The sequence below is a fragment of the Diaphorina citri genome, unplaced genomic scaffold (assembly GCF_000475195.1).
Source record: "Diaphorina citri unplaced genomic scaffold, Diaci psyllid genome assembly version 1.1 scaffold118, whole genome shotgun sequence".
NCBI classification, from domain to species: domain Eukaryota; kingdom Metazoa; phylum Arthropoda; class Insecta; order Hemiptera; family Psyllidae; genus Diaphorina; species Diaphorina citri.
This window is the reverse complement of record NW_007377555.1, coordinates 169,408-183,906: the sequence shown is the minus strand read 5'-3', so window position 1 is coordinate 183,906 and position 14,499 is coordinate 169,408. Positions and strand designations below refer to the sequence as shown.

The window sequence follows — 14,499 nt, the reverse complement described above, 5'->3', positions numbered from 1 at the left end:
CCCCCAAAAATTACGATGAGAGTGTGGATGAAGGTAATGTAATTCCACAGCTGAAAGTAACTGAAAGGGATGAAGAAAAAGAAAAAAAAAAGCTTCACTGATGACTTCAGTAGAAAATGGAATTTTGCCACTTCTTATTTTCTTCACCATTCATCAATGAAATGATGCCTCGTTGGAGTTTGCAGCTACTACATAAAACCTTCAAGTAATAAAATTTTTAATGTGGGTAAAACTCATCTGGTATTGATCTTAATGTTTCAGAGGAATATCAATTGGAGATGATGCGTAGACTGAGACGTGTCAACGTAGATCATTACCATGTAGGATGGTACCAGAGCTCAGATGTGGCTAACTTCATCTCACTGCCCCTGATAGAATCCCAGTTCCACTATCAGATTTCCATTGAAGAAGCTGTGGTGCTCATTTATGGTTTGTATTTGTTTTAGCTATTATAATTATACTGAACACAAATAATTGGAGGAAACCTCTATGGTTGAGTTGGTATTGTACTTGCACTCCAAAGGTCCCAAATTCGTTTCCTCACAGGGTTAAAGAAAGAGAGTGCATATTTATACTGCTCAAATAGCACTGAAAAGTTCCTTTACTTCAGCAGTAGGCTGCTGCTATTATTGTATTCAAATTGAAGACAAAAAGTCCCATGCCTTGGCTGGCTGGGAATGAACCCAATGGCCCACAATTTGATTAGAATATTTCCTTCATGTGTAAGAATGTGCTGAAAATGTTTGCCAAATTTAATTAGAATTGTAATAATAATTTGGGAGTTATGATGAAACAAACAGACATACTTAAGTACCTACTAAGTTTCGTATAAGCTTAACCCATCTCTTGGGGCAATTGCCCCAACACTTAAAGTACCTACTAAAACTTACTGCTTAGCTTTCACAGACCATAAGGGTCCTTAGCTAGACTAAAAGTCTAAAACTTAAAAGCCATTTTGTCCTTTTAATTACAGACACTCAGAAGACCAGTCGTGGATTTCTCACACTGAAGGCATACCGTCTAACACCCCAGGCAATTCAAATGTACAAGGAGGGAGAGTTCACACCCGAGGCCCTACGTGCTATCAAAGTGGGCTTTGAAAATCTTCTCCTGGAAGTCCCGGTGAAAATTCGCAACTCACCACTCACCAATGTTCTTCTGTCCGAAGTTGACGGTTTGGTGTCACCCGCTGAGGGAAACAACTTCCTGGATCTTGGAACCGCGTAAGTTATAAGATTTTTACTATTTTATGCTGTAAACTCAATTTAATTTAAATTCAGATCCATACAATTAAGGACTTCAACACAAAAACTATTATTAAGCTTTTTTTTTTCTTTGAAGAGGTTTGATAGAGGGAACTCGAACTGTTAAGGTCTTATCGTCCCGAAATCGAAGAGAGAAGTTCCAAGAACAAACATTATCCCATCAGGATAAAATCCGCCCCGGGCGGGAATCGAACCCGCGGCCTAGCGCTTACAAGGCAGGCGCGCTACCAACCAAGCTAACTAGGCTGGATAAGAGAGCTAACATTGTGTATTTTGGTTTCGTGTTACAGGAGTGTTCTGGAAGGCCAGCTCCGGTGTCTGATGGAGAGAGTAGATGAACTTAACCAGGAAGCCATCAAGTTCAACAGATTCCAGCAGCAAGTCGTACGCCAAGCCCAGGACAAGCATCGCTACCAGGCCAAGAGGGTAAGTAACAGCGAGGTTAACAGATTTTCGCACCGAATTGGGATTCGAACCCGGGTATTTTGCGTATTAACCGAGGGTAATGACTCTTATACAATGGGAGCCAATTATCTGAGGGGAGTCAAAGCCTTGGGCCTGTCTCTCTTTGGAAGCGTAGACGCGCAAGTATTAGTAGTGCATAGTCGCCTGCAAAACCAAACCTACAAACTTATGAAAATGATAGAGACCCTTTGTAGACTCCATATCATTTTCATAGATTTCGTTTTTTTGCAAGTTCAAAACGAAACTTGAAATTTGCGATGTTGCCAAAGTAAAATCTCAAACAAAACAAAGCTTTGATTTCGATTAATCGATTTTTAGGATTTTTTTGGCGCTATAAAAAGGCTCGCTCACATCGTCACTACCTGTAAGGAAAAAGAGAACGGAGCTGTAGAGATTTGTGCAAAAGGAAGTGATTGTAAAATTGACATAACTTCGCCTACTTTAAAAAGTCGATTAATATGTCCAACAAATAAAAATCACAAACCTTTTCCTCTTTACTAAGAGAAAAGAATTAAGAAACTACAAAAGTTACAAAAGTACAAAACTTTCGTGAATTTTGCAAGTTCAAAACGAAACTTGAAATTTGCGATGTTGCCAAAGTAAAATCTCAAACAAAACAAAGCTTTGATTTCGATTAATCGATTTTTAGGATTTTTTTGGCGCTATAAAAAGGCTCGCTCACATCGTCACTACCTGTAAGGAAAAAGAGAACAGAGTTGTAGAGATTAAAGAGATTTGTGCAAAAGAAGTGATTGTAAAATTGACATAACTTCGCCTACTATGCGTACGCCAAGCCCAGGACAAGCATCGCTACCAGGCCAAGAGGGTAAGTAACAGCGAGGTTAACAGATTTTCGCACCGAATTGGGATTTGAACCCGGGTATTTTGCGTATTAACCGAGGGTAATGACTCTTATACAATGGGAGTCAATTATCTGAGGGGAGTCAAAGCCTTGGGCCTGTCTCTCTTTGGAAGCGTAGACGCGCAAGTATTAGTAGTGCATAGTCGCCTGCAAAACCAAACCTACAAACTTATGAAAATGATAGAGACCCTTTGTAGACTCCATATCATTTTCATAGATTTCGTTTTGCAGGCTAGTGCGCGTCTACGCTTCCGATGTGGGGGAATAAGCCTTACTTTGCAATTGTGAGATACTTGTTGATACTTTTGACCGATGAATTCTGGATTTGTACCCACTTTAATTGTCTCTTCTTCCTCCTCCTCTTTTTTTCAATCCAATACCCAAGAAAATTAGGCAGTTTATAAAGTTTATAAAGTAAATTAGGCAGTTTATAAAGTATTGAATTCATAGACGAAAGAACTGCAGTTTGAAAGACAGGGACATTAAAAATTGAGTCAGAAATAGTTCCTACAAATTAATTATTTTTCTAATCTTCATTTCAGATGCAAGAGAACCAGGCCCGTGCCGCCAAGGATGAGCCGCCCCTCCCCGAAGAAGATCTCAACAAGATTTTCCGCCCCATTCCCGTCCCCCCTCGTCTCTCCCCTATGCTTATGGCGGCTCAAGTGAGCGCCTATGCGGACCATATCTCTCAGTTCTCGTCGCAGAGTTTGGCCAAGCTTTACATGATGGAAGCCGTCAAGAGCCACAATTTGACGTCTTAAAGACACTATTCTGTATCATCGGCACCGTTTGAGCCTCAAACTTTGCGGTCCTAAAGCCACGATTTAATTCGACAACAATACAATTTAATTCTGACAATTGAACGCCAGAATTTGACTTGTTTGTCACAGTTTGAAGTTATAAAATCACCATTTAATCTATCAAAACCACATTTTGGCGGATTAAAAGCAAACTGTGACCTCCTAAAGCCACTATTTGATTTAATGAAAATGAAAGGCTTCTGACGTCCTAGAAATTTTCTTTCTTCTTCTTTTCCAGACTATCCTTTATTATTCGCTAATGTTGTTGAGAAATTAATATGAAAATGTCGTGCATTTTAGACAGGAGAAAGTAACAAATAAATTAAAGGACACTACCTAATTTATACGTCATTATTGTACATTTCCAAGGCAGATGTTTGAGATGGTAAATGGATATGAAAAACAATGGCTATGAATGATATGATTCATAATGTTGATTGTTTTATCACGCTTGTTGTCAAAAGTGTAGTAGCTGTTTCATTTTGTTGATCAGGTGAATTAAGAGCATGAGAGATTTGTAAAATTTATAAAAATAAATTCATCATACTTCAAGACATTATCCTAAATCTATAAAATCGTGTTCACATTTCCTCATTGAACAGAGATTGGTGGTTGAAGTCCGGTCAAAGTTGTAAAATTTAGTCTCATGTACCTATTAATGGGGAAAGAGACTTGATAAAAAGCATTTATTGAATTTCTTCGAGTATGTATTAGAAAATCATAAATTTTGGTGTTTAAAATTCGGTATTCGAACGCGGGTCTCCTGGTTGTAATTCAAACGAGTTTACCACCTGTCTATATGTAGGCCTACTATGATTACACCATAATTAAAATATCTACTACCTACTTACAAGAAAATTTCTGTTTAAAAGCAAAAACTAACCAATTTTACAATGCCATATGCCGTTGATTGGTCCACCCTGTATTGATATGTTGAGGGCTGAAATCGATAGTTGTTATCGATATTTTTCATCTCGTGACTCGGTAGAGAAAACCGGCAACATTGGAATTTGGAAAGAAAAGTAAAAAGTAAAAGTAAACAAAACAGCGAAACACCTCTGACACTTTCGTTTTGCAGGAGTTTCCATTTTAAACATTGAATTAATTTCCTCTTTTATAAATTGCAATCATCCAGCTCCAGTAATGGCAACTAGCAGGGTCTCTAGAGTCCAGATAGACGAGTCTCCGATCAGCTATGTCCAAATGGATGGATTGGTAAGTCCTATCAAAATATGGAAGTCCATTTCTAACCTCAAAATTTCCTTCTCAGTGGTTATCTGATATGAGAGATTTTCTTAAAAATGACCTGCTTCTTGGCCCAATAGGGGCTCAGCCAGTCTTGTTAGCTTGGAAAGTAGTGCTTCTGCCTTGTAAGCTATTACTTGCTGGTTCGATTCCTGCCTGGGGCAAATTTTATCCTATAAAGGTTTATTCTCGGGACAACTGGCTCTCCTATCCTATCCACTTGATCAAGTACAGTTTGCTCATATCTGGATTACCTAAGTCTACAATCTCATGTTGTTTGGTCAGTTCAGAGAATGCTTGGATGGTATCCCTGGACAGTCCCTAAGTATGATCAGAGTTCAACAAATAGAGATTATAAACCTGGCTACCAAAGCATAGAGGCTCCGTGGGATTACTGAACTTCATATTCTTCCATTCCATCCCATAGTATGTCCTCATTAGATGAGCAAGCAGAGAATATTCTAATTATTTATCATTTGATTTCAGGCTGTTATGAAGATAGTGAAACATTGTCACGAGGAAAGCACAAACAACATTGAAGTAGCACAAGGTGCTCTGCTAGGATTGGTTGTAGACAACAGACTAGAGATCACCAATTGTTTCCCATTCCCCAAAAATTACGATGAGAGTGTGGATGAAGGTAATGTAATTCCACAGCTGAAAGTAACTGAAAGGGATGAAGAAAAAGATGGTATCCCTGGACAGTCCCTAAGTATGATCAGAGTTCAACAAATAGAGATTATAAACCTGGCTACCAAAGCATAGAGGCTCCGTGGTCTGGGGATTATTGAAGTTCATATTCTTCCATTCCACCCCATAGTATGTCCTCATTAGATGAGCAAGCAGAGAATATTCTAATTACCTATTTATCATTTGATTTCAGGCTGTTATGAAGATAGTGAAACATTGTCACGAGGAAAGCACAAATAATTTCTTCGAGTATGTATTAGAAAATCATAAATTTTGGTGTTTAAAATTCGGTATTCGAACGCGGGTCTCCTGGTTGTAATTCAAACAAGTTTACCACCTGTCTATATGTATAGCGGGTGTTGATATGTTTCCATGGTAACGACATGAGTGTTGTTTTTTTCACCTGTCGTACAAACATGTGTAGGTTTTTTCGGGAGGGGGTTTCAATGTGGAAGATCGATATAAACTTTTTTGCTGATTTATTGTGGTAGGGTTTTCCTGAAATAGCTTTTGTCCGGTAAGTAGTTAGTAGGTACCTACCTACTTTCATTGGAACTATTAAACCATGTACAGAGCCAGCCAGTAGCTTATAGTCGATTGGAGGGTAAAACTGCGGTCACTAAAAACCTCAGAGCTTGTTCACACCTTGTCGTAAGTTTCATCCGATTTTTCTCCGAATGTCCTGTAGGCAATGTAAATTTAAATCAGTGTTCACACTACACACGACACAATTTTTTTCCGAACGACAATTATTGTGAACGGGCTTTTACCTATGAGAGTGTTTAACCCCTGAAAAAAGCTCCTGAGCTCTAGTTTAAATTTACATATAGCTTTTAAACAAAAAATTAAATACCTATGGCTGTCTTTGTTTTCTTCTGTATAAAAAAGGTATTCTCTAATGATATTCAAAATTTATATTAAAAAATAATTAAGTAAATAGGACTAACAATGACGTACTTTTAAGGAATGTAAAACGGAGTTACCTACTTACAGGTATCAAAGCTAAAAGCAACTATGCACTAAGAACTTTTAGACAAGCAATGCAGTTAGGTAAAATATCTACGTAAATCCGAAACCTTCATGACATTTTACCTCTGTAAATAGAATTAAAATAATTTTATTTCCAATGTCACCGCCTTAAAATCCTGCATTACTTTCACGAGAGACAAGTACAACACAGCACATTGCTTTAACAATTAACACACTAGTTCCTTCGATTTCTGCCGGAATCAAAAATGCGCAGCCACAACGGCGACCATAGACCATGGACCCTCGCCGAGATTATCGACCATCACAGAAAAAATACTCAGCTCAATTTCTCGATTTTCTACGAGGGTCGGTAGTATGGTCAAGGCTTCATTGAGGACACTTCCATTCATTAACATGTTTTTTTTTTTTTTGGGTCGGTTCTCCGTTGCGGACGCCTATTTAGACCCATAGTAATGCCTTTTATCAGTCGATGGCGGGTATCAAACTTAGGACCTTTAGAAAACGCGATACGAAATAACCGTGCCCCCATATTGCATACCAAGGTCCCTTTTGTACCAGTTCATCGCTTCGATCTCTTTGATATTCACTTGCTCTCCCCGCACGCTTGGTCGTGGGAGAAAACTGAAATGGAAGGTTTGACTAAAGTTAAATGAAAATAAGAGAACATACCAAGGTCCCTTTTGTACCAGTTCATCGCTTCGATCTCTTTGATATTCACTTGCTCTCCCCGCACGCTTGGTCGTGGGAGAAAAATGGAATGGGAGGTTTGACTAAAGTTAAATGAAAATAAGAGAAGAAAGTCTCGTGACAAAGGATTGTAAAAGCTTACCGGGTTTAACCCCCTTGATGGAAAATAGAAACAAGAAGAAGAAGAAGATCCCTTTTCTTTATAGTTTTTAATTCCTTTTGGATTTAAGAAATGTAAAAAAAGGCCCAAAAAGCTAAAAACTAATCAGCAATGTGTTATCAAAATCGGACAAACCTTTTGGTAGCCATCGCGGAACAGACATTTTGGTACAGAATAGATCAGTTGCGCTTACTTGGGTGATGTTTCAAAGTCATAGAGCAGGAAAAATGAGGACCAACGGAATTTTTCTTTTTCTTCTACGACTTCTAGATCCCGAGATAAATCGATTTAAAAAATACCGGTAAATCGTAAACTTTGACGTCACGGCATACGCTCCCGTAGGCGATGACGTCACATCAAATGTCCCGAGCAAAGCTCCCTCGCAGTCAACACATTAATCTGTTTGTGCGCATGCATTTCTGCGCAATTCATGTTTGTGCGCATACGTTTCTGCGCATCATCTTAAGTCTGACGTCAGAGTTCAGGACTCTGACGGAAAATAAAAATTGAATTTTCGACCTTTTATAGTTATTTTTTCGGAGTTTTGACCTCAGATTTGGATTTTCCCCAACTTTTTACATAGGAATCGACCATTTATTTATAATTTTTACCCATTTGCAACTGCTCCATTGGAATTCGCCCCATAAAAAAAGAGCCTGTGTGGAGATATGGGTTTTTTCTAATATGGTCTTTCCTACCCAAAAATAATTCAAAGTTTTCAGTCCGTTAAATCTGCAAGTAATCAAAATTTAGACACTAGGTTTCTAATTTATTTCTTTATTCTGATGTTTGTGTGACATGATAGGGTTAATGTCAGCAAAATTATTTATCCATTAGAATGATATTTCAGCAATATTTTAAGATTTAACCCCCTACTGTCAAGAAACCTAACAAGGATAGAGGGTCCTATCTTAATCCTATGTGTATAAACTGCTAAGGTCTTATCGTCCCGAAAGCAAAGAAAGAAAACAGGATAGGAAAAATCGGGCCCTTCCAAAAACGAACCTTATCTGTTTAGGATCCGCTCCGGGTCCTAAACAGATCGGACCCGCGACCTAGCGCTTACAACTTACAAGGCAGACGCGCTACCTTCGAAGTCTGTCAAATGGGTAATTTATAGCCGTTCAGATGTGTAATGCATCATAAAGGGTTAAACTAAAATAAAACAAATGGGAAAGTTTCAGAAATGAATTTATTATTACTCCTTTAGAATATTATTTTTTCATTAAATTAGCGTTAAGTCATGGAAATAGGCAAAGGGAGAAACGTTCGGGTACTTTGCATGTGAATTTCGTTCAGCCCTTGACTTCAGTTCGTTTTCGGCTTCCTTACACGACACCGGAATTGGCAAACCGATTTCTAATAGTTGTTTCTTGATCTTGAAATCATAGTAAAATGGCTAAAAGAGGGGTATGTATGTAGATTGTAGATAATATGCTAACCATATAGAGTTATAGAGGGTAAGACCCACGTCACTAAAAACCTTAATAGTTACAAGCCATACAATGACGTTAACCCCTTGGGAGAGGAAACTACTACAGAGTCCCAGTTTACCTACCTCGGTGGTGTAGTGGTCAAGACGCTCGCCTGGTAAACAGGAGGGCGTGGTTTCAATCCCAGCCGAGGTTGGAATAGAAGGTAGTAGCCTACTGCTGGAGTAAAGGGACTTTTCAGTCCTAAGCGAGCAGTATAAATGAGCACTATTATTACTCCAAAGGTTGAAAGGAGGGTCCCACTCGTCCCAAGTTTATTTAGGATATTCTTGTTCTGTGCAGGGGTTCAAGGGACGAATGGCCAAGAAGGGAGGACCTATACAACTCCAGGTTGAAGTGAACACGAATGATGACTGGCAGAAGATGTTGGTCGAAAAGAAAGGACTGGTCGGTAAGAAGGGATATTCCTTCTCTATGAAAAGAAGGAATCTCTTTCCATGATGAGCTTTACAGGAGTCTTTCGTCCGTCCCGGGCGGGAATGGGACCCATGATCTAGCGCTTAAGAGGCAGACGCGCTGCCATCCAAGCTAACTAGGCAGCTAGGCACAAACTCAGTCGACACGAACTTTGGCTATTTTGCTCAAGTTTTAGATGAGGAGGATTCAGCTCAACCCCCCCCCCCCCCCCCCACACACACACAGCAAACACATATAATATTGTTGGAACAAAACTTAATTTCATAAAGCCAGTCTAGTTAGCGTGGAAGGTAGCGCCCGGGGCGAAATTTATCCTGAGCAGATAAGTTTTGTTCTCGGAATGGCTGGCCTTCCCTCCTTCTCTCTTCAATTTCTAAACGGTAAGAACTATAACCATTATAGTTCTCCGTTCCCGCAATCAAAGCCTCTTTAACTTTTTAATTCCATCAGGTGTTCTTCAAATCCGACTTCAAAATCCCGGACACACTCCGAGAGTTGATTCTCAAGGAGCCCTGCATTGCGGCCTGCATTCAGTTTGACCCGGCCAAGTTTCGGCCGGAACCTGAAGACCCTGCGGCCCCCGAGGAGGCCCCCATCACCGAACTACCATTGGGTGACATGGAGTACAAGTTGGCCTGCAAGATGTATGGTCTGCAGGCCGATGAGACAATTGACTGCAATAACCCGCGCGCCGATTCGTAAGTAAGAAGGGAAATAAGTCATATAGGAGTAGACAAAATCACAATTTTGTAGAGGAGTCCACAAACTTTACCACAAAGAATTCATCAAAAGAAATACATAATTATAGATAGTGAACCTACCTCGGTGGTGTAATGGTTAAGACGTTCGCCCGGTAAACAGGAGGACGTGGGTTCAATACAGGCCGAGGTATTGCATTTTATCCTGAACATTCTTTTATATTTTGATCACTATAACAGTAGTTGTAGCCTATTGCTGTTGTAAAGGGACTCCTCTTTATTTATAATGTTGTTGTTGTTGTTGTTGTAGCGGCTTCAGCTGTAGCGAATGGTGATTTGGTGATGACAAAATTCAGATTTTTTTAAATCTGCCAGCCTCGCCCAGAACCGAGCACGAAATGTCGATTTTTAGTGGGAAAAGATTAAGTAAAAGAAAATACAACGGGGTGATCGTCTCTAGCCATGTTTAATTGGCTCGTCTCCAACACTGGTTTCAGGATTAGTGGTAGTTTCATGACCACTCTGGAGGATGGCTCTCTCATTCCGTCCATATGGACTCCGGTCATTGTTATTCAGAAGGCGGCAGCTATGGACGCCCTCTATCCGGATAAACTACTTGAGGATTTCAACTACACGGAAGACAAACTACCACCCCCACAAGTAAGATCATTTTGGCGGCGAGGTTTTAACAAAACGCTTATAAATCGGTCCGTTAAAATCTCAACTTTAAAACGGGCCGAATTTATTTTTGGCGGTGAGTTCTTCTTAAAAGATCATTTCTACTAGGGTATTATTTGTAGAACGGTAGAACCTCTTACCCATCTCTGTGACCGAAGTGTCAAGAGCATTGACTCTCAACGTCTCAACCCAGAGATGGGTTCGATTCGAGGCCGGGGCGGAAATTTTCTGACCAAATTTTTCCGATTCAGGATAGGCATGGATGTAAAAGTCTCTGGGGTGATAGGCTCATTTTGCAGATCAAATGTCTCTTTCAGTACATCAAAGGTGTCCCGAGCGTCATAGTATTTGAAGTAATCTCTCTTAAAATAGGGATAGGGGTTCCGAGATACATTAGTTCGGCACATTTTGTGGTCAATAATTTTACCAATTAGATTTTTGACAAACGCGTATCTAATAAATAATATTATTATTAAAACTTAGAAACTGACTTTGTTCTGTGTGCCTCTAGGTGATCATGGTATTTGAGGCGATCAATGGTGCCGACATTGAAGAGGTGATAGAAGAAAACAAGACGCTAGTGTACAGGCATGGATACTTTGACAGTGCCAACCCTGAGATTGCCAGGCTGGTGACCAAAACGTTCAAATCCCTGCAGAAGTTTTCCGATGACAAAATCAAGTGAGTTTTGAATCAAGTGAGTTCTGCAGACAATATCAAGTGAGCCTATTCTTCGAGTTCTGAAGCAAGTCTAATCTTTGCCTCCAATCAACACTTAATCGCCATTTGTACGAGTAGATCGGCAAAAGACGAAAGAATGAGAATGTATCAGTAGATACATATATGTACTAGATACATCCAAATCGATTTCGTCTACCTGTTACCTACAGGGTGTCTATTAGTCCATTTTGTTCTAATTCAATACATACCTAGTACCTACTCTTCTTAACTTTCTTTTTCCTAAAGTAGCCTATAAACGACTGGGGAAAAGTTACCTAATTTGTCGCAATTAATCTTACATAAAGTTAAATGATAATAAATTCTTCGATGTTCGATGTGGAAAAAACTTCATCAAATGACATAAAGCTGTACCCAAATCATTCAACCCAAATGGCTCAAAACCTCTTTTCCAGATCCACAAAGTTGGTGGTTGGAATAAAGGAGTGGGCAGATGACACGCTGCTAAAGTTTGCCTCTTCTTACCCCTTGTACATTAGTCCTGACCCCAAACTGGGATCTAGAGAAGCTGAAATGTTCTTCCCCTACAATTACAATGAAATGAAAGGTACGTAAGCGGTGAAGAATACAAGAGAAGAATATTTTTCGAGAGACAGATGTATTGAGGCATACATTAGGGAGGTTTTAAGAACTTGGATCTTACTTGGTCTATTTTGCTCAAATAATGTGTCTTGATACTCTTGGTTCCCCGCAGTGGTGGAGGTGTACTCGGGATGGTGTGGACCATGTGTTGCCATCTCCGGGAACTTGAAGAAAATGAAGCTGGACAACCAAAGCGAGTTCTTCCACTTGGCCATGGTAAGTAGACTGCAATACAGTATCAGAAAAGCAGTACATATGCACTGCACGAAGGGGAATAAATTGAATGGGCCAGTTGGTAATTAGCTGGCTTGCCATGATTACCAATTTGCCATGGAGAAATGTAGGTCCCGTGTTCGATACTCGTACCTGTTTCAATTGCAAAAATTTACCTTATGTATACCTACTGTCATCTAGGACTGGGAAGTCCTAGATGACAGTAGGTATACATAACACAGCTAGCTTCCTTCAGTTCTCGTGTTGACGGTCTAGCACCTATGTAAATGAGAACCACTGTGTCTCCCTCTTTAATTCTTCTCTTTAATTTCATGCATTTATTAGCTGTGTTATCGTTCCAGGCAAAAGCTGACGACATTGATGAACTCAAAAGATTTCGAAACAAAAGCGAACCTGTGTGGATGTTGATAGGAGTAAGTATGTAGTGTGCACTAAAACTTTGTAAAGAACGAAAGATGATCCTCTTTTTCTTTGTTTAGGTAATGTTTCAAATTCCAATTCAAATGCCAATACGCTCGCCTGGTAATCAGAAGGCATGGGCGTGGAATTTTATCATTATTTACTTGAGGTTAGATGGTAGAGAACGCCTGCGGCGTAGCCACCCTTTGCGGTTAGGTCATCTTCCGCTCAAGAGTTCATTTTATTTTCCAGAACGGCAAACTAGTGACAGTCATGTTCGGATCAAACGCGCCCAAAATTCTCAAAGTTATCGAGAAAGAATTTCTCGAGGAACTCAAGGTGATGAAGGGAGAACTGGAGAGGCCTGAGGTAAGTCTTGAGTACGTCAACATTGCAGATTGCCCCCATGCATTCACAACCAATGTTGAGGATGTTGTTGTATAGCAGTGGCTGCGGATCAGGACTCCTCTCCAAACTCTTGTCTCAGGGGTAGGTCCAGGAACTCAGTCACCTGTACCGGTCTCATCCAGAGGTCCCTGGGTGTAAGTGTGGTAGGGTTAGACAATGTTCAGAATAAAATTTCATGCCTTGGTAAGGATTGAACATGCGCCCTCCTGATTGACTACTAGGGGAGCGCCTTGACCATCACACCACGTAGGAAAAATAAGAGGATTTGTCTGAGAGAACAGCCATCTTAACAATTAATTTCTTTTTCTTTCACAGAAATCCTTCAGCACCATCACGCCAGAAGAGGAGATTAAACTGAAAAGAGATGAAAATGCTAGGAAAGAGATAGAAATGAGAGAGGCTGCTGAGTTATGTGAGTAGAAAGAAAGATCCCATATTCCCATAAGTATATTACCTATTAGATTACTTTCCAACCCTAAACCTGTTCTACCAACTTCCGTCAAACATAAAATGCTAAACAAAAACATACAAGATGGGTGTTGTTAAAATGCAGAAGACTTTAAGACACCTAGATGCTGTTAACGTGGGATACATGTGGAGGTCAGTGGCTTGGTAGTTAACAAACCCCGGTGGTGTTCTGTTTAACGCGCTGGATTTCGGATCTAAAGATTAGTAGTTCCAGTCTAAGGTCCAATTCAAGTCATGACATTTATCGAGGTGTATTAAATGGAGAAAAATCCTTTGTTACAATCTTCTAAATATGCTCAATATAGTAAAATTCCTTCTTTAGTGTAATATCTTCAAAATGCTTCTCGGATTTCAGTGGAACGTTCGAACAAGTACCGACTCCGATCTCTGGAACGTCTGAGCAAGCTGCTCACTCTACAAACCATAGTGATTGTGTTTCCCAACGCTAAATTGCCCACCGGGGAGTGTCCTGTACTGGCGGAAATGACGACACAGCTGGAATCGATCCTGTGTACCGTGGTCTGGCAGGACGAGGAGCTGCAACTGACCGAGCAGAATCTGTACAAGGTAAAGATTGTTATACACGGGATAGTTTATTAACGTTTTGCACACGATATAGTCCATAGATAAGGTATTCACCAATCAGCTCAGAGTTTTCTCCCTGCCTTAGGAAATGCAATATTCTTAGTTGATCATGTACGGATTTCGTGCTGCTGGTCGGTCCCTGCGTCCCAATCATGCTGAGATTGTTGAGTGAGGGTGCTGTAAGGTATAAGGCATCGGGTAGTTTGTGAAAAAAAAATCAGAGTGTTTTAAAAATTTCGGTTCAATTTCCCCCCCCCCCCCCTGTTCCTTGGTTATTTCAGAAACCACGATTTGGCAATAGTTTGAAATCCGGCCCGCGAAGGACCAAAAAAAATTAGAAGATCATAAATTCACCCTTAGGAGTCTTAAGTCAACATACGGGTATATCTTTTAATTTTTGGGTCCTTCAGGCCGGATTTAAAGCTATTGCCAAATCATGGCCTCCGAAACTACTTTACTCACACACCTTTGACTTAAATTAATTCAAAAGAAATAAGTTACATACTAAACCAATATTCCTTTTCTACCCACAGAAGAAAAACTACCAGTCCCAGTTGTACAGACAGCAGTGGATTCTACGTCCAACGAAGAGGATGAGATAGAGGGAGAGGAAGAAGGAGAAGAAGGCGAGG

The 14,499-nt window shown here is 40.1% G+C and overlaps 3 protein-coding genes across 3 annotated transcripts; all 3 read left to right on the top strand.

The window, feature by feature from the left end:
• Position 1: 1 nt before the first annotated feature.
• On the top strand, positions 2–3,965 carry LOC103524739 (eukaryotic translation initiation factor 3 subunit H). The gene is made up of 5 exons (XM_017449727.2): positions 2–33; positions 262–429; positions 974–1,223; positions 1,556–1,691; positions 3,135–3,965. Exons 2-5 carry the CDS (start codon positions 279–281, stop codon positions 3,354–3,356), a joined length of 759 nt encoding a protein of 252 aa, XP_017305216.1. The 5' UTR covers positions 2–33; positions 262–278; the 3' UTR covers positions 3,357–3,965.
• Positions 3,966–4,417: 452 nt separating this feature from the next.
• LOC103524758 (eukaryotic translation initiation factor 3 subunit H-like) lies at positions 4,418–5,405 on the top strand. Its single transcript, XM_008489789.3, has 2 exons — positions 4,418–4,610; positions 5,127–5,405. The coding sequence occupies exons 1-2, from the start codon at positions 4,539–4,541 to the stop codon at positions 5,403–5,405; spliced, it is 351 nt and encodes a 116-aa protein (XP_008488011.1). The 5' UTR covers positions 4,418–4,538.
• Positions 5,406–8,444: 3,039 nt separating this feature from the next.
• On the top strand, positions 8,445–14,469 carry LOC103524756 (thioredoxin domain-containing protein 6-like). The gene is made up of 8 exons (XM_026820055.1): positions 8,445–8,577; positions 8,943–9,051; positions 11,886–11,989; positions 12,349–12,420; positions 12,659–12,775; positions 13,130–13,226; positions 13,638–13,849; positions 14,401–14,469. The coding sequence occupies exons 1-8, from the start codon at positions 8,563–8,565 to the stop codon at positions 14,467–14,469; spliced, it is 795 nt and encodes a 264-aa protein (XP_026675856.1). The 5' UTR covers positions 8,445–8,562.
• Positions 14,470–14,499: the final 30 nt, after the last annotated feature.

Bases quoted from the DNA above. Each gene is read 5' to 3' on its own strand.
- LOC103524739 (XM_017449727.2), top strand. From the start codon at position 279: ATGATGCGTAGACTGAGACGTGTCAACGTAGATCATTACCATGTAGGA. The intron at 430-973 runs GTTTGTATTTGT...TTTTAATTACAG, and splicing joins AGCTGTGGTGCTCATTTATG to ACACTCAGAAGACCAGTCGT. The intron at 1,692-3,134 runs GTAAGTAACAGC...TCTTCATTTCAG, and splicing joins ATCGCTACCAGGCCAAGAGG to ATGCAAGAGAACCAGGCCCG.
- LOC103524758 (XM_008489789.3), top strand. From the start codon at position 4,539: ATGGCAACTAGCAGGGTCTCTAGAGTCCAGATAGACGAGTCTCCGATC. The intron at 4,611-5,126 runs GTAAGTCCTATC...ATTTGATTTCAG, and splicing joins ATGTCCAAATGGATGGATTG to GCTGTTATGAAGATAGTGAA.
- LOC103524756 (XM_026820055.1), top strand. The intron at 12,776-13,129 runs GTAAGTCTTGAG...TTTCTTTCACAG, and splicing joins GAGAACTGGAGAGGCCTGAG to AAATCCTTCAGCACCATCAC. The intron at 13,227-13,637 runs GTGAGTAGAAAG...CTCGGATTTCAG, and splicing joins GAGAGAGGCTGCTGAGTTAT to TGGAACGTTCGAACAAGTAC.